Below are 26464 nucleotides of genomic sequence, written 5' to 3'. Positions count from 1 at the left end.
AAAAAAAAACAGAAAAAAAAACAAAGTTAGCCAAAACAGCTAGCATGTAGCTTACATATTAGCTAAGCTCCATAATAGCCTAAAAGACTTGACTTGCCTTGACTTTTACACATGTGCTCTGAACGATCAGCTGAACTCAGACACGATGACGTTCTTCCTGGCACCTCTGTAGAGCTCTCTAAAACATAGAAACTCAAGCTACTCGCTCAACATCATCCATGTCTTCCATGATGTGGCAACGAGTGAAGTCCAGAACAACGGTTGCTCCTCCCACACGGGGCCGGGGAATCGAGGGCATTCTAGGACAGGCATCGAGCAGTAAATTTGAATTTAGAATTCTATACAAGCTAGGCAGCTCCTGTTCACTTCAATGTGAAAATGTTCAAACTATTCAAAAAATGACAATGTCTAGACTTAATACTTCTGTAAAATCCAGATTTAAAAAAAAGCTCATCTCAGTCACATCAGTCAGATCCACTTTGTATTAAGTGATGATTCTACAGCCTGTTATGTAACTCCATTTTCATTCGCCTTTGCTGAGTTTTGTGTGCACGACAGTTACGTGACTTAAGGAGGCAAATGGACTTCTGGCTATGTGAATGAAAAGGGTTGAATAAAGTGGTGGTCCTGCAAACATGTGTCTGAGCTCTTTCTTTTACATATGAAACTTCACATAACCAACAGCGAACCTCGAGACCCGGACACACTATTAATCATTTGATTTTGAGACACTGATCTGGAAATAAAGCTTCAGAATTCATTGATCTTTGAGCACGGCTCCAGACAACTTTGGTGTTTTTCCTCGTTAATTTAAAATAGGGCTGTTAGCGCATGTGATTAATAAAACATAATTCATTTGTTAATATTTATTAATCGCGCTCAGGTGTCTTGCCGTGCAGCTGTGAGAATAGCGTAATAAAACTCCATCTAAAATAAACCTAAACTTTGTCTAAAAATTGAGGAAACTCCGCGGTTCTCCGTGAAAGCCCGCCCCTGACGATGCGGGAGGCAAACAGTTCAGAGAAGACAGACACGCCCCCACCTGTGAGCAGCCAACCTGAAATCCAGCTGGATCAAACGTTTAATTATTTTTCACAAGCATAATAAAGAAAGTATGTGAGAAAAAAAAGAAGAAAAAAGTAGAAACAGAATTCCAGCAAAAAATTTAAAACAGAAAGCAGAGAAAATTCTCATTTTTTCAAAATTATGTTTATTAGTTTGACAACTTTTATTCTTGTTGTGTTTGTAAAAATAACACCTAAAACTTTCATTCTATGTTGTAAAAACAGTTTGTTAAACATTTTTGAGGTTTCCACAGCAAAATGAATCCCATTTCTCCAGATTGATGTTTCCATGGTTTTATGTCTAGTGTTTGAATATAACATGGAAAAATGACTAAATAAAGTTAGGGTCACTCAGGGGAGGTCGTGTTGATTAAAATGATACCAAATAAACAAACAGGTAGTCTTTCAAATTGAAAATACAGAGGTAAATTTAAAAAAAAGTTCCAAAGGGTTACAAATAAATGTTCTAAATGTACAATTTTGTGTGTAATTTAATATTATGATTATTTGCAGATAACAAGTGGTTAAATAAAAAAAGAATCACGATAATTTTTTCCAGATTTAATTAGTTAATTTTTTTTTAAATTGATTCCCGGCCCTAATTTAAAACTTTTTTCTCATATATTTATGAAGTTTAAAGTCATAAATATACAACTTTATTCTTGTAATTTAAAAGTTACGACCTTTCTTTAATTTTTTTCATTTAATTTTAATTACATTTTAACTTTAAATTTACAGGATTTAAAGTTGTAATTTAAATTTCAAAAAATGTTTTTGGTTAGTATCTATTGGCCCTAATACTCCATCGTATCTTCCAGATGTGATGAGTGGAGCTTCTGCAAATCAGTCTGTAGTACAACATGAATAACATAGAAAGATTTGATGTTTTTTACCTGGAAGGTGAGGTAGAAGTCCTCCTCCACATTCCCCTCGTAGCTCAGCAGCTCCCCTAAACCATGAGCCAGCTCCTGCAGACACAACCCGACAGTCAGAACACTCAAGATCTTCCTCCACGTTCACAACCGGAGAGAAACTCAAACTGACTTTCTTTTTCGGTTGAGATTTTGTTCTTGGTACAAAGACGCAGAAACGTAGCCTCAGGTCTGAACTCTGACGAGCTCAGCACATTTTGTCTCCATGTCAGAAGTACCAAAGAACCCTTAAGCAAAGCGGCAAGTCTTCACGAAAATATTTAAGGCTGCAGACTTCATGTCAACGTACAGAACCGGTTAAAAAAGCCCCGAGAAACTACAAAAGCTCACGTTCTTTCTTCAATAAAGTTATTAGTAGTTTTTGAAGACATTCAAGAGGTCAAGCTGGATTTGGTCTCAGCTGCCAACAGACTAAAGTAATCTTTTTTTTGAGTCACGAGGTTTTGGCTGCTGATGCCATACAAGCTCCATATCTGATGTTACACAACGGCGTGGTCAGTCAGTGAAAGCGCCACCGCTGTGTGTGTCGGTGTGCGTGCAGGTGGCAAAAGGAGCTTCTGACCTTCGCAGTCGGGAGGCTCTCTGGACGTGACCCAAACTGCGGCTCGGATCTCTTCGCCTGGATACAGCTCATGATTCTTCTCTCAGTGAATCGTTACATAAGCCTCAGCGTGACCTACTTTCCACTTTAGCGTCCCTATTTTCTCTCCGGTGCTGGTGAAAGGAGAGGAGTTCGATCCCCCCGCTCAAAGTCACCTCAGACAGAATCGTTTGAGAGTTTCATGAAGTTCTGAGAGCAGCAGATGTCCCAGTCAAGAAAAGTCAAAGTCTTAACTTTTACACAAGTTTACCAAAAGTTAATAAACTTCTGCACACTTGATTTCCAACCTTTTTTGAGCCAATCCCGCGGCACAGCAGCATCCTAGAATGTAAAAAAAGTGAAACTATCGTCTGTTTTGATGCACAGTCCCTCCATGATTTCATGATTTTGCAGCTGTTTTTCCCTAAATGTTGTAATAAAAGTTAAAAACTGAGCTATAGGCAAAAGCTGTGGCTAAATCGCGGGACCATCATCCTTATCAAATGGATCTAAAATATCAAAATTATCGGTCACAAGTTGGTATTGGATTGATACCATCCTGCAGATATTGATATTCCCACTCTTGTTTGACACTTTTCTGTATCAGTCAAAAGGACCAGCAGGCCGGATACATTCTTCACTCTTTTTAAATGCTGAGTTGTTTTTTACAAGTGACTTTTCACCTGTTTTTATTGTTCATTTTATTGTTCATTTTATTTAAAGGCTAAGAAGTTACAAACTATTTATATTTCTATCAGTCTTTTTTTTTTAATTGTTAATCATTTTGATTTGTTTTTACATCATAGTTACTTGTTTCTTTTGGCTTGTTGACTGTTTACCTCCTCAGTTTTTTTTTATTTCATTTCAAAAAGTTTTTATTTTAATAAACTAACTGTGTTTCGTGTTAATCAAGTAATTAAAAAAATGTAAAACATTCACGGCGATTGAAAACAATTGAGATTTTGAGGTTCACGTCACATCCGCCGCATTTACGAAAAATATCAATATTGGTATCGATATCTGTGATATTCAATCAACCCAATACTGCTCAATATTGCAAATATCAATACCAATATTAATACCGATATTGATATTTGCGATATTGGTATCGATATCAGCGATTGATAGTATTGGTCCAATATTTCTGATATCAATACCAATATCGCAAATATCAATATTGGTATTGATATTAGCGATATTAACCAGTATCGGACTGATATGATCAATGGCGCAAATATCTATACCTATATATATACATATGCAGTGTTGTATGGATATGAATGAATGAATGAATGAAATGGTTTATTTCAAGCAATCAGGTCATAATACATACATAACATATCACTTAATAAATCACAAGTAGATCACTTGAAAGGGAGTGGAAGGAAGCGAACTTATATAATCCCACCCCGACTCGACCATTTTCTCTACATGAATTATCAATATCCGGTTCAGGACTTAATATCAAATATTAATAAAATCAGGCTATTAAGGATCATTGAAATCATTAATGTGATCAAGTTTTAAAGAGTTGAGGAGAGCTGGAGACACACGTCTGCTCGTGACCCAGAACCGGAAAATGAGCGAGAGATGCCCATATCACCAATATCGATTCCAATATCAATATTTGCAATATTGGTATCAATACCCGCGATATTGACCAGAACTGATCCAATACCAGTCAATCATGGAAATATCAATAACAATATTGATATTTGTGATAGGCATTGATATCAGCGATTGATAGTATTGGTCCAATATTTCTGATATCAATACCAATATCGCAAATATCAATATTGGTATTGATATTAGCGATATTAACCAGTATCGGACTGATATGATCAATGGCGCAAATATCTATACCTATATATATACATATGCAGTGTTGTATGGATATGAATGAATGAATGAATGAAATGGTTTATTTCAAGCAATCAGGTCATAATACATACATAACATATCACTTAATAAATCACAAGTAGATCACTTGAAAGGGAGTGGAAGGAAGCGAACTTATATAATCCCACCCCGACTCGACCATTTTCTCTACATGAATTATCAATATCCGGTTCAGGACTTAATATCAAATATTAATAAAATCAGGCTATTAAGGATCATTGAAATCATTAATGTGATCAAGTTTTAAAGAGTTGAGGAGAGCTGGAGACACACGTCTGCTCGTGACCCAGAACCGGAAAATGAGCGAGAGATGCCCATATCACCAATATCGATTCCAATATCAATATTTGCAATATTGGTATCAATACCCGCGATATTGACCAGAACTGATCCAATACCAGTCAATAATGGAAATATCAATAACAATATTGATATTTGTGATAGGCATTGATATCAGCGATTGATAGTATTGGTCCAATATTTCTGATATCAATACCAATATCGCAAATATCAATATTGGTATTGATATTAGCGATATTAACCAGTATCGGACTGATACGATCAATGGCGCAAATATCGATTAAAAAAAAAAATATATATATATATATATATATATATATATATTTAACCTTCATTGTAATTCTGTTTTATTTGCTTAACAAATGTTGTATTTTATTGTTGTATTGATTCCAGGGCTCCCTTGAAAAAGAGGTTTTAAATCTCAATCGGATCCACCCCTGGTTAAATAAAGGATAAGAAAGAAAGATATATATATATATTCAGTGTTGGTATCGATTTCAGCAATTAGAGACAGATATAAAAATATTGCAAATATCGATGCCAAAATCACAAATATCAATACCAATATTGATATTTGCGATATTGGTGTTGAAATCAGTGATTTTGACCAGTATCGGATCAATACCCAAACGCTCAGTATCGCCCAGTCCTGTTATCAAAGTGTCTTTAATAGAATCAGATAAACCTGATCTTTCATATTCCTCGTTACTCAGAGTTTGTGTGGATGAACACGGAGCTGATATCCTGGTGAAGGTTTTTAGATCAGTGAAAATGAGTCATTCACCACGGTACATCTGACCGTCTCTCACACCACCACTGGTGGAAAAAATTCTGCTCTGCAGAACTTTTCTTCAGAATTATATTTAGAATAATTTATTTTTGTTTTTTTTTCCCATTTCAAACTAATCAACAAACAAACCAACCTCCAACTTGCATAGAAATATGCTGACTTGACTGAAAGTGAACTGAGTGTCTCTGGAGAACAAATCAAACGTACCCTGTTTGTTCAAGGAAGCGACGGAATCAGTGGTTGACGTGAGGAGAAAGAGGGACGTAAATCCCATTTCGTAGGGATGATAAGACATTAAAACCTCAGAGACGCTGAATGATGAGAGAAGATTCTGTCCAGTTACAATTTCAGCGACATCAGCCTGTAACTGCTTTGAATGTGTGTTAAATCCAACACACAGCCATGCGTACCACCGCCTGATCTACATTAACATGGTGGGCATAGTGGTGGATGTGTAATGGTCTGGGCTTGAGCTGCAACTACAGTCCCACAGGACACTAAAACCAGTTAAAACCATATTAAAATGAACCAATGTTCTTTTTATTTTAAAATGTAGACGTCCTGGTTTGCCAAGATTGGAGCTTACATATCAATAAGCCACTTTTAAATGTTTAAATTAAACATGAAATTAAATATTATGTACAGAAAACGCAGTCAAATGAGATCTATTCACTGCTCTGGAGGTTCAGCTATGATGCAGCTTTGAGTAAAGAACCTCGAAGGACAAACTCAAACAGAGCAAAGCTCGTCTTCTTCCTGCTACAAAGTCACCCATTTAACCAAATTAGAAACAACGCATGTGACAGGTAAGGGCCGGCTGAATTTGGGTCAGGACGGAGAACACAGAACACGACTGTAATATGAAGGTGACTATGGAGATGGAAAGATGTAGTTAATGTTCACAGTTCTGTGCTGGAATCCTGGCAGAAAAGAGCAAAAAGAAAAAAAACTGAATTTTTTTTAGAAATTTGCCTTCATTTAAGGCAAATGTAGCAATCTACAGAAAGAGAATATTATGATTTATTATTCTGTAGGTTAAACAACACAAACGGAAATAAGAATCTTGAAATATCCTGCAGAAAAATATCCAAAGATTTGGTGTTTCTACTAAACATTAAGGTTTTAAGTTGAAAAGGTGCAACATGAAATAATGAGCAATTTCTATTATTTTATTAAAAAATGTTGATAATGTTAGAAACTTTTTGGAGGATTCAGCTCCTTCAACTGTTGTTGATTGAAGACACTAAATTGACTTTATTAATGCAAAACAGGCTGACAGAGTCCAAATTAAAGCTGACACATATGATCCCGCATTTACCCAGAATGCACAGCAGCTGCCGTGTGCCACATATTCTTTATTTGATAAAAAAAATGGTTCAAGTGCAAAAAATAGATGGTAGTATATTTTGGAATCTGAACACTTTCAGTTTAAAATGGATGAAATGTTAAACTCTATCTCCCTCTGCTGGTGGATGGGAGAATTGCAGAGGTTTAACTGAAAGTTCTCTCATTTTTTTTTTTAAAGCGGTAATGTTGGTGTTGTAATTAAGGTTGGGTCCCTGAGCAAGCAGAAAAGCATTCTGGGTAAATTAACTTGCTATTGGCAAACAGAAATATCCCTTAAGACAAAAACTTTTACCAAAAATCTTCTGTAACAATATTCTTACTTTGGTTTTTGCACATTTTTTTTTCTCTTTCTGTTATTTAAAAATACACTTTTATGCAGTGAAATTGTCAAAAGGTAATATGTTTACATAATTAAATAGTTAACAGGCTTTTTTAGAGCACTTCCACTGAGACTTTTTGGTAGTAAATCCTTACTGGCTTCATTCATGTCCGTTTTAAGAACATTGGATTTGGGGTTTATTAAACGATGGTTTCTTTGTTTTCTGCTTTCTTTTAATATAATTTCACATTTTAGCTGGAGACAATATGGAGGATCACAAATGACCTTAAACCTGATGTCAAACAGTGCTGTCAACACTGAAATAAACGAGTAATGTTTGTACATAATTTAAAAGTAAAACGGACTTCAATGACATTTTGAATGTGTTTCCATCAGAAGTGGTCAGGAATGTGGCCCAATAACCTAACTTCACTGCTGAGTCTCTGTTGTGTTGAATTTTTGCACAAAGGCCGCTGTGTGAACCTCCAACTGACTCTCCAACACGACTGAATACACGTTTAATCTTTACAATCTGAGTCTCAGACAAAAGGCTAAGACACTTACAGGCATGACCTGCTGCAGGTCCTCTAAGGTGGCCGTTGCCATGCCAACAAAGGCATTCTGGTCACATGGTACAGTGGGTGGACTGAGGAGCTTCCTGGAAATACATAAGATCATAAAATTATGTTAAAATAAAAAATAAAAAAAATGTAACTTAGACTTTCTGATTGTGATTATATGAGACACAAATAAGAGAAAACTGATTTATCTCCAAGTTTCACTTAGATATCAAAAAAGTCCAATAAATGAAAATAATATGCAAACATGAAATACAACTTTAATCTCTAAAGAGAACAAAAACAATACAGTGAAGGTTTACCTGTAACAGTAGAGAGGGAAGTGGATGTCCAGAGCGATACTGTTATAAACCGCTAAGCCCATCAGCTGAGAAACCACAGGATTAAGGACAAGAACCTTCAATAAATATATTAGTTTAGAAAAGAAAATATTCAATTTGACGAGCTAAAAAGGGAAAAGAGGCAGAAAAAGAAGTGATGAAAGTCCCACGTCAAGACTAGCAGGAAGTTCTAAAACAATCTGACATTTGACTTTATGTTCTTATTGCAAATGGTATTTAAATTTATGAGAAATAAAATCAGAAATTCACAAATTTCATTGACAATATTTAAATGATGGATGATTAAAATTAAAATATTTACCTTAAAATGATTAAATAAATTTGTTGGCATTAAATAACTAAAAGTGGGAATCAGTAAATAAATGTTTAAATGTATCTAGCCTTAAAATATTGAAATTGCCATTAAATATTTTATGACGTATTTAATTATTATATGGGCTCACAGAGAGAAATTGAAATAAATATTTTTAGCATAAACTTATTTAAAAAATGTATCATTAATTATTTAAAATTTTCACAAGATAAATAAATGTTTAAATATATATGGCATTAAATGTCCTAAAGTGTAAAGTGACTTTTGAATTCTAAATGTGCACCAATACGATAGGAATAATAGTTTTAGCAATTTATCATTTATTTCAAGAATTATAATGTAATTAAGTAAAACGCCTGAAAAAAAAAGTTCTAGATGAAAGATTTTGAAAGAAACCTTCTGGTCTGGACAACGTAAATGGCGGCTGAAACCTCCACCAGAAATGATGCCCCTCCCCCTCATTCAGTCAAAGGGGCGTCGGCCCAAAAATCCCTCACACACACACACACACGTGCTCACAGCTGACACATGTGGGAACCAGATGTGGCGTGAATGTGTGTTCCAGCTGTGTGAGTGTGTGCCGAGGAATCGACCGCCGTTTACTTCAGCCAAGTGATCCGCACACACACATACATGTACACACACATACATGTACACACATACATGTACACACACATACATGTACACACACATGTACACACACATATGTACACGCACATACATGTACACACAGAGGAAACAAAATAAACTCACTCTGAAATGAATTACCGTAACCATGAAGGTAATTAGGAATTCACATACAGTCGGGCACCAACACCACAACTCAGACTTCAACCGATGTGGGTCCGTTTCTTGGGCGCCACTCGTCAACGCAAAAGAATTTCCAGTTTTTATTTTAAATTTGTACAATTTCACACAGTTTACCCTTGAGAACTGACCAAAGAGTCGCAGAACAAACGACATTCAGCCGCTTGGTTTTTGGTTTTTTTATGTCACTCGGACCCTCGGCGGGAGCCATAAGTGGGATGATCCACAAGAAGGGCCTGATGCGCGTTCAGGTTGCCCCTCCACGCTGCACACCGCCCCACGAGAGACCCGACTCCCTGAATAGTTGAGCCAGGTGGGGGTGGGAGACTCCGACTCGATTTATAGACTGCTGGAGGAATGAAAGATAGTCCGATTTATTTAGCCATCACACAATTTGCAAATCATCCATGAACTGTTCCTGATTTTTCACAATTTATGGATATTAAAGTCAGAGTCAAGTCACGAGTTATGGATATTGAAGTCAGAGTCAAGTCACGACTTATGGATATTAAAGTCTGAGTTAAGTCACGAGTTATTAAAATTAAAGTCAGAGTCAAGTCACAAGTTATGGATATTAAAGTCCATGTCAAGTCAAGAGTTATGGATTTTTAATTCTAAGTCAAGTCACGAGATATGGATATTAAAGTCTGAGTTAAGTCACAGGTCCTAGATATTAAAGTCTGAATATTAAAGTCACGAGTTATGAAAATTAAAGTCAGAGTCAAGTCACAAGTTATGGATATTAAAGTCCGAGTCAAGTCACGAGTTATGGATATTAAAGTCTGAATTAAGTCACGAGTTATGGATATTAAAGTCTGAGTTAAGCCACTGGTCATAGATATTAAAATTTGAGTCAAGTCACGAGTTATGAAAATGAAAGTCTGAGTCAAGTCACAAGTTACAGATATTAAAGTCAGAGTCAAGTCACGAGTTATGGATATTAAAGTCTGAATTAAGTCACGAGTTATGGATATTAAAGTCTGAGTTAAGCCACGGGTCATAGATATTAAAATTTGAGTCAAGTCACGAGTTATGAAAATGAAAGTCTGAGTCAAGTCACAAGTTACAGATATTAAAGTCAGAGTCAAGTCACGAGTTATGGATATTAAAGTCTGAATTAAGTCACGAGTTATGGATATTAAAGTCTGAGTTAAGCCACGGGTCATAGATATTAAAATTTGAGTCAAGTCACAAGTTATAAAAATGAAAGTCCGAGTCAAGTCACAAGTTACAGATATTAAAGTCAGAGTCAAGTCACGAGTTATGGATATTAAAGTCTGAGTTAAGTCACGAGTTATGGATTTTAAATTCTAAGTCAAGTCACGAGTTTTGGATTTTAAAGTCTGAGTCAAGTCACATGTTATGGATATTAAAGTACATGTCAAGTCAATGGTTATGGATTTTAAAGGCTGAGTCAAGTCACGAGTTATGGAGATTAAAGTCTAAGTTAAGTCACGATTTATGGATATTAAAGTCTGAGTCAAGTCACGAGTTATGGAGATTAAAGTCTGACTCAAGTCACATGTTATGGATATTAAAGTCCATGTCAAGTCAATGGTTATGGATTTTAAAGTCTGAGTCAAGTCACGAGTTATGGATATTAAAGTCGAGTCAAGTCACGAGTTATAAAAAATTAAAGTCCATGTCAAGTCAACAGTTACGGATATTAAAATCCGAGTCAAGTGTAAAGTTGTCAAACTCATGACTCAAGTCTGACTTGAGTCCAAGTCATGTGACTCCAGCTCAACCTCTCACAATTAGAGCAATTTCCATCACAAAATTAGATTCGGCCAAAACTCATTAGCTGAGTTTTCTGCTCATTACTTTTTATGATCGATTTATCTGAACTTTTGCCACTATAGAATTTTAAAAAGTCAGTCACAGCAATCCAGACAACAGGAAGAGTGGATTTAACCCGTCCTGGAATGTTCATCTTCATGTCTTTGTCTCTTGTTTATCTGATTTAACATTTTCTATTCTCTCCTTGTTTTCTATCCTCCCGGTTGGACTTGGTTCGCTTTTTTTTCTTCCTCAGCATATCACCATGCTGATGCAGTGGTGTCATGACAACCGAACACAGGCTGATAAATGAGCTCTTAGAACAATTACACATGTGGAACTTGAGTGGAACACCCAGGAGTAAACACACACACACACGTTAACACACTTTCTTTTGTTTTCCTTTCACTCTCGCTGGTTCTGCCAAACAACACATTTAATATTTGTGTAACATGCATTAACACAATACTTTCTATGACTCTTGTTTTTCCTCCAAACCTCCTACAGAAACCTCCACATCTTTAGCATCAAAATTCAAGTCCAGACTTCATACAATTAAACGATTCATGGTTTAATAGTTTTATTTTTAAAAGAAGTTACTGTTTACACAGTTGAAAAGTGGTGGTTTAACTCTGGAGCTCACATGCGCACACAAACCTGGCCGGGAGCGAGCAGCTATTAGGTTATATAACCTTTTGACAGTTCCCAGCTGCCTTGTAACTAACTCTGGAGCTCAGGAGCTGAAATGCAGAAACACAACCACGGAACATTTGACGAAACTTCTAGAATAACCGACAAAACGATTTTGCTGTGTTGGACATTGGAAAATCTTTTTAAATGTTTGCATAGACAATGCTGCTTCTCGAGAAGTTTTCGGCTGTGCAGGAACCCTGATTGAGAAGTGAGACAAATATTGAATATTCAGCTGCTGGGAGTTTTGATTGGCAGCACAGAAAATCTCTCGAATTTGGTCAAACTGCTGCTATTTAGGGAGAAACCATAATGCCAGGGTTTTTGCAGTCGTGGCTCCAGCAACTTTTTCCTTTACGCATATGAATGAAACTTTCGCTTCTGGTGGAAAACACAGGAAAAAAAGTGGGGGTGCTCTGTGTTCCTCAGACAAAATCGTTTTTATTTTATGTTAATTTACGAAAGCATTTAGGAGCTTCTTACTTATTATTTCAAGCGTTTATGCAGAATTATTAAAAAAAAAAGGATTAAGAAAAACGAAAGTCTGAATTTAACGTAAAATAAATAGAAGAATATTGTGAAATAAATACAAATGTAAATAAGAAACATGCAAAAAATATTTAAGCTGCACAACTTCTGCTTTTAAACTTGTTTTATTTTAACTCTCAGAAGTTCAGGGCGTTCTTTGCTTTTTTCAAAATTTGCTCTATTGATTTATCTTAAAAAAAATTTTGGATGTAATGCTTGAAATCAATCTTTTCAGTACATCTAAAACTTTTTTATAGATATTTTTTTATTATTATATTACACAATAATTCCACAATGAACCTGAAACTCAGTTTCAAGTAGAAAATGTCATTTTTTACTGTAAAAAAATGACAAAAATTGAGATCAAACAGTTTTTTATGTTTTATCGTAAAGATAAAACATGTAGAGACAAAATTCAAAATGTAAAAATCCACAAACAAAGTAAAGAAAATGTAAACAAAAAATGGGGAAAATGTCTAAAAATCCAGACAAAAATCCAGACAAAGTTTGAAGGATTATGTGAAACTCTTGTTAAAACAAATATAGAAAATAAAAACTTTTTTGAAACTTTACTTTAAATTTTGAATGAAAAGTGTACTGGGGGTCAGGGGTCAGTGTCATTCATTGTAAACAGCCGATGTGATTAGCAAATGGACCACTGAGTTCAGAGGGGCTAAACAATCTATTTTTATGACATATTTATGTCATTTTACAAACACAAAATACATTTGTGTTTGAAATTTACCTCAAAACCCCCCTAAAATGGGATTTATAATATGACAATATAAAAGACTTCTAATGCTACAATAATCATCATTATCCTTTGCAGGTATAGATTAAGGTTAAAGTTATTAACGATGCATATTAGGTCAAATGTAATGGAAATGAAGGGAAAAGACAAAGTTTGTACAAACCCAGATTTAATAAGGATACGGTTCCCACCAACTGGAACTCTGAATAGTTGTCACACTTCCAACTGCTGAACCAATGGCAGCGCGAGTCTTTCATGTAGGTGAACATCCCTATAAAAAAAAAGAAAAAGAAACATGAAACGTTTCAACACATCAGTTTGCTTTTTTTTTTAATCGTTTGGGATAGTCCTGAATGTAAGCGGCTTACAGTCGCCGCTTACATTCAGGACTATCCCAAACGTCGGTGATGAAATCAAACGACAGCTGAATCATCGGCCGGCAGCAGCTCTGATTGGACGATGTGTAACAGTCTATGTGAAATTTGCTGGAAAACATGCATTTACGTCACCGCATGGTGGTAATTTGAGATATGTGACCGTAGTTTCATCAGAAATGCTACAACAAAAAAGATACTTAGAGTTTTTAGACAGCACAAATGCTGCAAAAGAAAATAAGTCAGTGATCAAATTGGGATTAATAAAGAAAACATAAATAAAACAGGAAGATTTAAAAAGAAGCCAAAAGGTTCAAAAGTCTTCAAACATCAGAATCTTCCAGGTGTGACTGAGATGTTTCCTGTCATCCAGTGACAATAAGAACCTTGGGTCCACACCAAAATAAAAGAAGTGAACAGCTGCTAATGCTAATGCTGCTAATAGCTTAGCATGATAAAATGTGACAGGGGCGGGCAAGCCGTTTAGCTCGTTGGCCAGAAAAAATTCTACAATTTGGAAGAGCCGAATCAGCAGCGACCTCAGATAATCCACCACATAAGAGAAAGAAAAACACAATCAAATTTGATTGGAATCTAATATGTATATATCAATGCACAACATTTTGGACTTAACTATTATGTTATTGGGACCTTTTTGTTTTCCCTATTTTAGTGCTAATTTCACCAATGTATTGATGTCCCTCATGAAGAATGCAAACCTAGAAAAATGCTGCGTTCATTTGGTGTTGGAATGATCAGAAACAGATATGAACACCAGAATAATGAATAAATCTTTCAAAATTACATAAATGCAAAATAACTTAACAAAGATCCGTGTGTTTATAGTGCACCGTCAGAATTACAGGGAAGACCAAACGTTAATAAGGGTTATCATCAATATAATTTATTCCAGTAGGTGGGCCAGGTTTAATAGTTTAATGGACCAAAAGTGGCCCCCGGGCCGAAGTTTGTCCATCCCTGAACTAGTGTGAGGAGACACAGTTTTACATAAAATCATGATTCAGAACTAGCAAAAATATGTATGCAATGTATATAAAATGTATACAAATATATATATTAATTTCCAAGTGAGGGATTGTGGGAAACATTTCATTTTTGGACGTTCAGTATCTGGTTAGCCTGTTTACTTCCTTTCGCAGCAACTTGCAAAAGTCTCGCCAGCTTTAGACGTAATAAACTGCAGTCCGAAGGATTCAAAGAAAAACACGATCAGAACTTTGTTGAGTCGAACTTTCATCCATTATTCCTCGTCCGGACTTGAAGGCTTTTCCAGCTCTGACAGAGGAACAGCAGCAGTCTGTTCTGCACATCTGGCCGACCTGCTTCTGCAAATCCACACCGCTTTGGTCTGAAAAAAGGGCGTCTGCGTACACCTGTATGTGTGTCTGCGCAGCTGAGAGCGTGTGCGCGTGAGGCGGAGCGGGGGAGGGGCTGTCCCTGCACAGCTAATGAGGGGAACACAGCCCTCATTCAACGTGTTGCTTCAGCGCCGCCGTCCTCTGGCAGCGAAGGCTCACAAGACCGCGGAAAAGACGGAGCGCCGATGGAAAGAACTACTTAGCCTGAAGAGACAGACGAAAAGGAAGAGCGTCACAGATGTGGGGAGACAAAAATCGGCTTGGTTCCAAACTCCAGCGAGACAGTTCTGTCCCTAAAAACCACCCAAAAGGCAAAAGTACTCATCATCTCATCATGAAAAAATAAAGTCTGCAGTCGAGTTTTGAGAACTTAAAATTTTTGCAAAAGGATATATATTTACAAAGGCCACAATGTTTGATAAAATACTTTTATAAAAAAATTCTAAAACTTTTAGGAACTTTAAAGGTTAAAAAGCAACACTTCAATTTTATTTTTTCAATTCATATTACCGCAACTACAATTTTTAATTGACATCAGGCGGCGATATGTCATATATATATATATATATATATATATATATATATATATATATATATATATATACATATATATATCTTTAAAGGTTGAAAAGCAAGACTTCAGTTTTATTTTTTCAATTCATATTACCGCAAATACAATTTCTAATTGACATCAAGTGGCGATATGTCATATATATATATATTTAACTTTAAAGGTTAAGAAGCAACACTTCAATTGTATTTTTTAAAGTCATATTACCGCAAATAAAATTTTTGATTGACATCAAGCGGCGATATGTCATATATATATATATATGTATATATATATATACATATATATATATATAATTATATATATGTATATATATATGTATATATATACACACATATATATAAAAATATAGATATATACAGTATATACATTTATATGCACATATATGTAAATATTAAATTCAATTTCAATTTAATTTTATTTATATAGCCCAAAATCACAAAGGAATTTGCCTCATTGGGCTTCATATATATATATATACATATATTTGTTTTATATTTATATATCCATATATATATTGAAAAGAAAATAGCAACCTAAAGAACAAATTAGATAAGATTAGTTTTGCACAAGCTAACGCTAAATAAAAACTAAACTTGAAAACTTTTCTCACACAATAAAACCTCCATTTATAGTATTATTTCTGAAGATGAGAAAAGCAGCAGAAAGACATTGGCTTCAAAAGAAAAAACCCACAGTGGTTCAGGGATAATAACAGACATGGCAAAAGGCTAAAAGACAACTAAAAGAAAGCAAACAGTCATAATAAGGACTGGACTGGCACCATTTCCAAAACCAAAAGCTTCTTAGCCAGCGGACACTTAACTGCTCCGGCTCTCTGGTGAAACCTCACAGATCCCATCTGCTGAGGACTGAATCTAATAAAAATGTACTTTCCATTTCCATCTGTAAAAACCAGAGTTTTTTTTCGCCTTATTTTTAGGGGAGAATTGCTTCACTTTCCACAGACTTTACATTAAATGGGAATTTAAATTCAGGACAGCGGTGAAGACAGTTACTACATCTGGAGATGGTTGAGCCAAAGTGTGTCCTACCGTAGTCTGTGTGGAAGATCTGTCGCACCAGCAGCAGGAACCACTCCTTCGTCAGGCCGCCCATGTCGAGCCCCGCCTCCCCGACAAACGTCACCCGCAGCTTCTTCTTCAGGTCACACCGCTTCCTCGTCAACTGTCGACGGAGAGTCAGAAACTTTGATTTGATTGAAATTATTTGTGGGATCTAAAATAGTCTTCTTGCCAACACATTGTCATACATACATATATATATATATATAAATAAAACAGTTGGAAGATTTAAAAACCTAAACTCTTATCTGAACCTCACAGCTTTAAATTTGAGGAACATGGCTGTAGACAAGATGGCGTCCAGACATCGCTCACTGGAAGCGGAAATTCCGCAAGTTTTCAGAGTTTTAGCACCTTTTATTAAAACGTTTTAATGTGATCAAACGGTTTGGTGTGCACGATGAGTTTAAAATGGGGAAAAAAATGATAATTTATTTTTTTCAAAAATGCTCAGATTTGTAAAACTTTTAAACTCTTAAAACCTTAACCTCCGTGTTTCTATTCCTTTGACTACCATTTGACAACCCCTAACGTGATCAAAGTGATTCAGCTTATTCTGTCGTAGAGAAAAGCTTCTTTGCACCGCTATACAACAATAATGTGTTGCATTTTGGTGAAAAGCCGCTTTAAAGTGTTGCATACCGGCACAACGCTGCTTTTCTCTCCAAATCGGCTGATTCACGTTGGTTGCGTATGAGGTTGTATGTCAAAGGGCAAAGAGTTAAAGGTTCAAAACTTAAAACTGGAGAAAAAAAATGTGTCTTTTTCAACAAAGACAAAGATATCTTGCCGCCATCTTGTCTGCAGCCATGTTTTCTTGTCAAATTTAGAGAAATAGCTCTCATTTTAGGAGCTAATATACCAATGAACTCAGGAAAAGATTGTAATCTAAATTGGAAAATTCAAAAAATCTTTGTGTTACTTTATTAAAACAAAAGTGAGAATATTGTTCACGCCTGTCCGCATGAAGACCAAAACAAGCAAGTTGGTCCGGCATGAAATTAGACATTTTTTAATAAAATGACTTTGCTGATGAAATATTTTCTTCTTTTTCATAACTGATAGGTATGAAAATCCTTGTATTTTTGAAGTTCTAAGAACATATGAAAATAAACTTTAGCTCTTCTGATTTATTGAAAAAAAAGCAAAAAAAAAAAACATTGAAATTAATTTATTTAAAGAAAAAAAAAACAATAATTTAGCAATGTGGTCACATAAGAATCAGCTTAAAGTGAATAAAAACCCTGATAGTAAATTTGAAAATATACATTTTAAATTAAAAACACAAAAAAAGTTTTGAAACAATTTGAATTTCAAAAGTCCACATTGTAAACTTAAAAATGTTGAAAATTTAGAAAAAAAAGTATCTTTGAAAGAAAAAATGAAATCTTAAAAGAATTGCTGAAAATTTAAACAAAAAAATTGTAAACTTGAAATGTGAATTTTAAAAAAGTATCCTAAAAACGTTTAACAAATAAGAGATAACATTTTTTGTAACAGTTGTTCTTTTGTATTTTTAACTTTTTTATTTTCTCTTCCTCTTTGCAGTTTCAATTTAAGCATTTTGTTTCAGTGCTGAGCCTGTTTTTAAAGGCAGTGGGGCTTCCAGACCATTGGCTACCAAGACATGATTGACATCGGGTCATAGAGGTCATGGTGACATCATTTACGCTCTCCCAAAATTTTTGCAAGTATAGTTTTTAAATAGTATTTATCATATTTATAGTATTATTTTTTCACATTTTCAATATTTCAATTCAAGTTTACAATGTGTTTTGAGCTTAAAACAAATGTTATTTATATGTTTTAAATCCCCAATGTTTATTTTTTTTAATTTAACAATCTGTTTTTTCATTCACTTTAAGCTGATCCTGATTTGACCCCATAACAACCTTAAAACTAACATACTATATAACAAAGCAGCTCTTTGGGCCTTTGTTATAAAACACAATTATGACATTTTTTTATGGGAGTCATCTGATGACAGTAAAACATAGAAGTAGACAATACAGAGAAGAGTAAGAGTAGAGATGGAAATACTAGAATGGCTTTAGAGGGAAAAAAAGACAAATAAATACAATCAGTTGCATTTTTCTGGGCTGACCTCATCCAGTGAGTCGCTGAGAAGTTGTGCTCGTCGTACTTTAATGTTGAGGAACAGAAGGTTCATGTCCACTCTCTGCCTGCGAGAAACTTTACTGACCAAGCTTTGCTGCAAAACACAAGCACACAACTATCGTACAAAGAAGAACAACGCCAATAAGATTTTTTGTTTTTTTTAGCCTTCTCTTGTTCTCACCCTGGCCTGGCTGATCATCTGCTGTTCCGAGTCTTTCTGGATGATGGCTTTCTTCACCACTGTGGACAGGATGAACGGAAACTGACAGAAAGAAAACCTGAAAACACAAATCATGAATGGTGTGAAATGTCGAAAATCTCGCATGGCGCAGCGCTCGCCCGTGTGGGCTTATGCTTTAGCGTGTCGGAGACCAACGTCTATTTGCAAAATTTGTTCGACAGAAGTGCCACGAGGACGGAAAAAAGGTCAAGCTTTAACACAACAAATCTCACAAGACATTTAAAAATTCAACCTTGTGATGTATGCAAAGAATAAACGGCTGTGATTGCTAGTGCTAGCGCTAGTGTTTGGTTGAGTATCGGCTACAAGAGGACAGAAAATATCAGATATCAGTATCGATTATCATGCATCACTACGAACATCTTACAGAGTGAGAATAAACCAAATAAAGAGTGGTTATTATTGAAATAATCTCATCTTTAAAATTAAAAATGTTATCACATTATTTTATTAGGAAGTTAAAGTCTAAAATTAAAGAGCAAAATGTGGATAATTTACTTAAAGTAAAAAAAAACATGAAGAAAAGTGAAAAAGACTTTTTAGCTTCTGTATTGCTTCTTGATGAAGTGCAGATGGAACATTCCCTTTTTTAAGGACATTTGAAACAGCTCGCTCATGCGCCCACATGGGCTGGATTTGGTTCGGGCTGCTGGTTGACCTAATCCCTGGGATGCGTCGGTTATGCCAACTGGAAAGAAAACTGTTTTGGTCTGGACTCCCTCAGCGGAAAAAGCCAACAGATGGAAAATCCAGCAGTGTGACAGTAAATCTGACCTATTTGAGTTGCCGTAGTTTTGCCAGGTTCTGTACTCCTCCATGAAGTCAATGTGGTCAAGAGTGATGTTGTAGAAGTCAGTGAAGGGCATTATGGGTGGAGAGGAGACACTGTTGGCTGCGTCTGGACACAAAAAGAGAAAAAGAACATTAAAAAAAACACAAACACATCCAGCTGTGAGGTTCGTGTGAAGCTTACTGAATAGACTGAGCACTTTGGTGGCAGAGGGAATCCACCAGGAGCACTTCGACGAAGGAGGAAGCTCATCTGGGTCTGCAGGAAACAGGCGGGTGGAGATGAACTGCAGGAGGCGCTCTACCAGCTGTCGGAAGCGGCGTGCAGACAGTCTGCAGGACATGAAGACATTAAAGCCACACGCTCACACAAAGAGTGACCAAAAGAGAGAAAAAGATCAGGCGGATCTGACAGGAAACAGTGGTTTTCTAAATCTAAGCTCAACTAAAAACGGATCTCTAATATGAAGCAGGTTTCTAGTAAATCGTCACCACAAAAGAAGACGCTTTCAAACATTTCCTCCTCATGCTGACAGGCTGCAAGAAGGGTGTCAGCAAAACCATGGAAATGATCTTCAAGTTAAAAACTCAATCACGCTTTCAGCAATTTCTAGTATCTTGGTATAAAATGTTCCGCTTGTTAGAGACATTCCTGCTTGGACTTTTGGTACAATTTTGGCAATTTATGCGATTTTTCAGCCCCATTGAAAATGAATTGGAAATTTTTCAAATATATATTAAAAAAATTCTGCATGTTCAGGACATTCATGCTTTACTTTTACTTCCGTGATTTTTTTTACACTATCATTGAAATTTTACGCAATTATTGAAACTTTACGCAAATTTTGCAATTTTTTTTCACATATTTTTAGAAAAATTTGTGCGCCTTCAGCAATTTATGCAAGTTTGGTATCGAAGGATTCAGCGTGTTAAGGACAGTAATGTTACTGATATTTCTAAGGCTAATTTTGAGTTTAGCTAATATTTTAGCACCATGCTAACGTTTTGGGCTAATTTAGCATCTACTGAGGTTTTTTGGACTATTCTTGAGTTAAGCTAGTATTTTAGCAACGTGCTAGCTTTTTTCGCTAATTTGACATATACTAAGGTTTTTCGGGCTAATTCTGAGTTAAGCTAACATATTAGTAACATGCTAGCTTTTTTGGCTAATTTGACATCTTCTAAGGTTATTTAGGCTGATTCTGAATTAGGCTAACATTTTAGTAACGTGTTAGCTTTTTTTGGCTAAAGTGGCATCTACTAAGGTTTTTTGAGCTAATTTTGAGCTAAGCTAACATTTTAGTAACGATTTAGCTTTTTTGGCTAAAGTGGCATCTACTGAGGTTTTTTGAGCTTATTTTGAGCTAAGCTAACATTTTAGTAACGATTTAGCTTTTTTGGCTAAGGTGGCGTCTACTGAAGTTTTTTTTAAATAATTTGGAGTTAAGCTAATATTTTAGCAATGTCTTAGCAATTTCTTTCAGGAAATTCTTCAATTTTTTGTGCACTTTCTGCTAGTTATACAAGTTTTGTATCAAAATTTTCAACACGTTCATGACTTAATTTAGCAATTAGAATAAACACTTTCAGCATCTTCAGCGACCACATTCAACAAGATTCTAGCATTTACACTAGAGTTATCACAGGCAATCCAACTTTTCTAGTCAAAACTTAATTTAACATTATTGCAAAAGCAAAACTAGTAAAACATGTCAAACTTTGCTCAGATCTGGTCTAACGTTTTACACGACCAAACCGACACCCACCCTTACCTTTTGAGCCAATGAACCAGGAAGTGGTGATCCGCCTCAGACAAAGCAGCGATTTGACGCAACAGGTGAGCGTATATCACATATGTGTTGGTGCTCGAATACTGTGGGTTCTAGACACACAAACACACACAAAAACACAATTTTACAAAATTAAGCCATTAGAAGAATTCATAAAGAGGAGTATTATAATCACACCAGCATGTTATAAATCATTCCTAAAGGTTTCAGTGAAATAAAATACAGTACAATGCTAATAATTTATATTGCTAAAAAAAACTACTATCACAGAACAAACAAGAATTGTTTAAGGAAACAGAAGGATAATATAAATTACACCAAACAACCTTGTGTAAGAACAACACAAAAAGTTCAGTGTGTTTCTGTCTTTGGGGGTGAGGTGGTAGAATAGTATGAGGAAAAGTATCAAAGTAAGTAAAAAAATGGATTTGGAAACGGTTTAGTTCCTACAAACAAAGCAAGAATAACACATAAACAAGACAACCAAAGATATATCAAACATAGAATAATTGGTCATGAAATTAGTTGGAAAACACTCAGATTTACATAAGTAATTATTAATTCAATTAATACTCAAACATAAATAGATATATTTGCTCTATTGCATATGGAACGTAACACAATGACATTCTTAACTAATAAGTTAAATAAAAGGAAGTAGGAGGAAACGAACTTATATAACTCTCCCCTGTAACATGTATGTATCATAATTAGAAAAAACAATACAAAGTGAACATTTTGGAAGCGTATAAATTAGAAATTGGGACAATGTGTGGACAATTATGACTTGGTGATGTTTTGATACCTTAACGAATTTTTGGTTTTTGTTTTTCTTTAATACGTTTGTGTTTTTATGAGTATACGTGTAAAAATGATTGCATAAACTATAGTAAGATTAGGGGTGGAAATGTATATGATTTTTCTTTTACCCACTGTTTTTCAAACACTTTAATACATTCTGTTTATTTAATCATTTTATTGTTTTTGAAAATAAAGAAAATCCATCCATCCATGTCCATATCAGTTGTATAAATAAGGTTGAGGTGTGCTTTTTTAGGTCCAGTTGGGGTGTTTACCTCATGCAGTGTTTCTATAGTGTGTAGTATTAGTTCTAGGGGTTGATTCTTGTCACACCTGATAAATGTCACATGATCGGAGTGCAGTTTCACCTACAGCGGTGCTAAAATGACGCTAAGTCTCCTTTAGTCTTGAGTCGGGACTCTTGGGGACAGACAGAAAGCTAATCTTGATAGAATTTGTCAGTTTTTGAAAAGAGAAATGCCTTGTGTCCCTTCAGTAACTCGTAACGTGATTTGGTTTTTTCAAAAAAAGTTGGAGCTTTAGAATCTTTAAAGTCCTGCAGAACTGCACGCAATGTGTCTCACTTGGGCTTTAAATATACGGTATATCAACGTACTAGAAGTCTTGTTGTTTTCCACCAGTCAACGATAATAAAATTAACATTTTGCAAACAGAAACCAAGCAAAGCAAAAAAACAAAAAAAAAACACTTAAACAATGGAAGTAATTCCAAACCATTGAGTAGTTCTACTAAACTTGAGTTATCAGGTGGATTAGCATAGTTTCCATCTGGACAAAGAAAATATAAGGCATCAATTTACAATCCAAATAAGTTTGGTTGATGATCGAGGTTTGGCTTCAATAATTGGTATTCTTTCTCAACAGCTACTTTCACTTTTGGTTGGCTGAAAAAGGAGTTTTTTGTGAATCATAAGAGTGGAGTAATCCCAGAGGACTGCTCAGCCTGCACACAAACACACACAACGGAGGAAAGAATCTGCAGCTTTCAGAGCTCATAAAGTAGGGAAAATCCTCATCAGACAGGAAACCAGCCGTCCTCCACCGACATGACTTCACCCGTGTGAGTTTGTGTGTCCGTGTGGCTGCGCTCTCATGGGAGCAGCGAGAAGTCTTCAAAGTCGAAAAGGAGTCCCAAGTTTGCCAGCATGTTTGTGTTTCTTTGTGTTGATGCCACACAAAGCCAAAGTGGAACCGCAGCAGATTCCTGCCTTGATCGGATTAAACACCCATTTAGCCACAGATTTTCACACAGCAAGGAAATCCATTTTCATTAGGAACTGCAGACAGGATGCATCAATAACCTGCACAAACACATTCCTGAACGTCCTTAGAGACACTTTTTTAAGTGTCTGAATGAACAAACGTCTGTAGTTTGTTACGTTAAAAGACTAAACTGCATTTCTATGCTTGCTAGAAACGACCAAAAACGGAAATTAGGATAAAATTAGGATTAAAAACCGTTTAGCAGGATTGTGTTTATAGACTGACTGAGCTTTCCCTTTTTGTTAGCTAAATTCTTGTTCATCTTTTTGGCTGCTCTGTCTTCTATGGGGGTTGTTACAGTAAAGTATATCTCACCAGAACCACACCCAAAACTGGCCTCAAACTGTTGACCTTGGCAACCAAAAGGTCGTTCTGTTAGGACTTTATTTTATTAATTAATAACATATTTAATCAATCAATCAAGATACTTTATTAATCCCCTGGGGGGAAATTCATTAAATATAAATTACAGCACAAATCTCTGTGTTTTAATTGTTTTTTTTGGCTGTTATTCACACGTATTTCCATGCAACCAGCACAGGAACTGATAAAAATTCACGCTGACCACATGTAAAATGCGTGACCAAGATGCACATTGCTGGATTGTCCGCATGTATTTTAAATAAGTTCAAGGCTAAATGTTGTTGTTGGCATTTAAGACGATGGGAGTTTTTAAAGGGTAACCAAACACTAAATCAACTTTTTTGGCTGTTTATCTCAATAAATTGGGCTTTAAAAGTCCGGTCTGTTGCCACATTTTTCACAATTTGAAATAAACTGAAATTATAGTCAAAAACCATCTGCTGCCCCCTACAGGTTGAAACGATGTATTACAGTGTGTGATTGGTAAACTGGAGTAAGTTTCATGTCGTTTAGAAGTTTCACGTCGTCATGCTCTGCAGCTCCAGTATGAAAGCTCCGCCCATCCTTGTCTCTTTATCAGTCGACCGTTAGCGTGTTAGCGTTAGCATGGCTCGGAGGTGTTTTGCCATCGGTTGTAAAAAATCTACAGGCTTGCACAACTTTCCAGTTCACGTTAGACAACAATTGGCATTGAATGCAGTGAACTCTGTTCTGGGGATGGATTAGCGATGAACGTTTCACCTGGGATTGTTAGCTTATTATGTTAGCCTTTGTTAGCTTATGATGCTAGCATCATTTTTCCACTCAGACACGGGTCCCATGAGCGTCTGTCTCAGGAGAAGGTGGAGGAGAAAAACCTCAACAATGCTCGGTACAACTCTCCATATTGAAGACGCGATGCTACCTCAAGCTAACCTCACTGTCAATCCCAGATCCAGACCACACCTCCCCTCTCAGCCCGCAAAAAATAAAATAAAATAATAAAGAAATATAATATTTGAATACTCATCATTTAATTTATGTGTCTATTAATAAACATCCTTGTCATTTCCTTAACCTGAATAACAAGAGTATTCTCTGAAATACATTGTTTTTGCACATTCATATCTAAATCATTCATGACTACATCAACTTACAAAAACATAACTGTGGAAGCCAAACATCTCTTTTATGTGGTAAATTAGACAATCGTGAGCAGTGTCGGGACACCAACAGTCATCAGCTCACGATAAACCGTCAAATGAAACTGTTTTTCAAAGACCAGTCTGCATTCCTTAAATCAACCAAAATCAATTGTAAATGGATGGGTTGTACCGATTTTAGTTTATATATATATATATATATATATATATATATATATATGTGTATAAACAAAAACGAATCTTTATACAAGTATTATGCTCAGGTTCAATGTTGTTAATACCCATAAGGAACTATTTACTGTTTTCTCACCTGAAGGAGGATGAAATAAGCTCGTAGATCGTCTTTGGTTCGAGGTCTGAAAATGAAGCATCCAAAGCAAAAGCTGGATGAGAAGTCAAGACACACATAATGACACTGAGCTACGCACAAAGCTGTACAAAATAGTCGAATACACATCTGTGCAAAAAGAAGAGCAGAGATGTAACAGTAGGAGTACAGGTGGTGCTGCTGGGTGTCAAACAGCTTGATCAGAAATGTGGAGAAAGTTGGGGGCAGAAATCAATTTTATTCTATTTGGTTCCATTTCCTGATCTCACAGCCCTGCTGGATTTGTAAATCCACAAAAAGATCTGATACGTATTTGGGTTCCAGACTATGAAGGGATTTCTTAGCAGTGCTGTAAGGACTTAAGAAGGAGAGTGATGTGGTGAGTTCTTCTGGTTCTGGTTAGAACTCTGGCAGCAGCATCGTTTCAGTCTACAGAAATCCAGTCTGCAGGAGATGAAGGGATAAATCAGGGCCTCGAAATGGTATCTGGACATGAGATCTACGGGTTTCGTTTGATTGAAAGGTTTCTTTAGACAACACAGCTCCTTTGAGAACTCCTTTAAACTCAGGAAGACCTTCAATTGTAGAGCTGCTTGACCTTAGAGCAACCGTTTTTACCATCCGATGAAATCCTTCTTGACAGGCTGGAAAAGTGGAAAAGACTATTATGGGATGGTTTGGCGGAATTTCAATAAGGAAAATCTGCATCACGTCAGGGTACTTTGGGTCATTACATCACTCACTCTACACGGCACTCATCAATAACCAATACCTTTACTACCTGCCTTTCTTATCAGCCAATCACAATCTTATTTTTTGATTTTAAATTCATAGACGTCGGCCCTCCTACGTCTATTTCACGTGCGAGTCGCAAGCGATCTGCGTCAATTCTGGCAGGAATTGACATCAAGATACATGAGAAAATCTGTTTTATTTTCAAAATAAAACAGATTTTCTACAACAAAACACAGCTAAACAGATTGTAGCGATGAAAATAAAAATACAATCAAAACACAAAACAAGACACACACTTCTCTCTGTGTCTCTACAACAGATACATTAAAGAAGTGTAGACCTACTAACTACTTGCTTCTTCTTAGCAGAAACATGGGGTAATATGTATGTATGTATATATATATATATATATATATATATATTATATACGCGTTTATATATACGTTA

General features: G+C 35.7%; 1 protein-coding gene across 4 annotated transcripts in view; it reads right to left on the bottom strand.

Annotated features, from left to right (window-relative positions):
* hectd2 (HECT domain containing 2) overlaps positions 1-26464 on the bottom strand; it is a 78304-nt gene that overhangs the window by 26030 nt on the left and 25810 nt on the right. For 3 of the 4 annotated variants that reach the window (XM_036215477.1, XM_036215478.1, XM_036215479.1), the window contains 10 exons: positions 25265-25310; positions 21348-21457; positions 19561-19908; positions 18727-18823; positions 18532-18639; positions 16398-16530; positions 13201-13289; positions 8112-8176; positions 7796-7889; positions 1958-2032 (listed from right to left, as the gene is read on the bottom strand). In XM_036215477.1, the coding sequence (XP_036071370.1) occupies positions 1958-2032; positions 7796-7889; positions 8112-8176; positions 13201-13289; positions 16398-16530; positions 18532-18639; positions 18727-18823; positions 19561-19908; positions 21348-21457; positions 25265-25310 (1165 nt within the window). The remainder of the gene's footprint in view (positions 1-1957; positions 2033-7795; positions 7890-8111; positions 8177-13200; positions 13290-16397; positions 16531-18531; positions 18640-18726; positions 18824-19560; positions 19909-21347; positions 21458-25264; positions 25311-26464) is intronic. The other variant, XM_024297380.2, reaches the window with a different exon arrangement.

The sequence above is a fragment of the Oryzias melastigma genome, linkage group LG15 (genome assembly GCF_002922805.2).
Source record: "Oryzias melastigma strain HK-1 linkage group LG15, ASM292280v2, whole genome shotgun sequence".
NCBI lineage: Eukaryota > Metazoa > Chordata > Actinopteri > Beloniformes > Adrianichthyidae > Oryzias > Oryzias melastigma.
The sequence above is the reverse complement of the archived record's forward strand: the minus strand, read 5'-3'. Positions and strand labels throughout refer to the sequence as shown.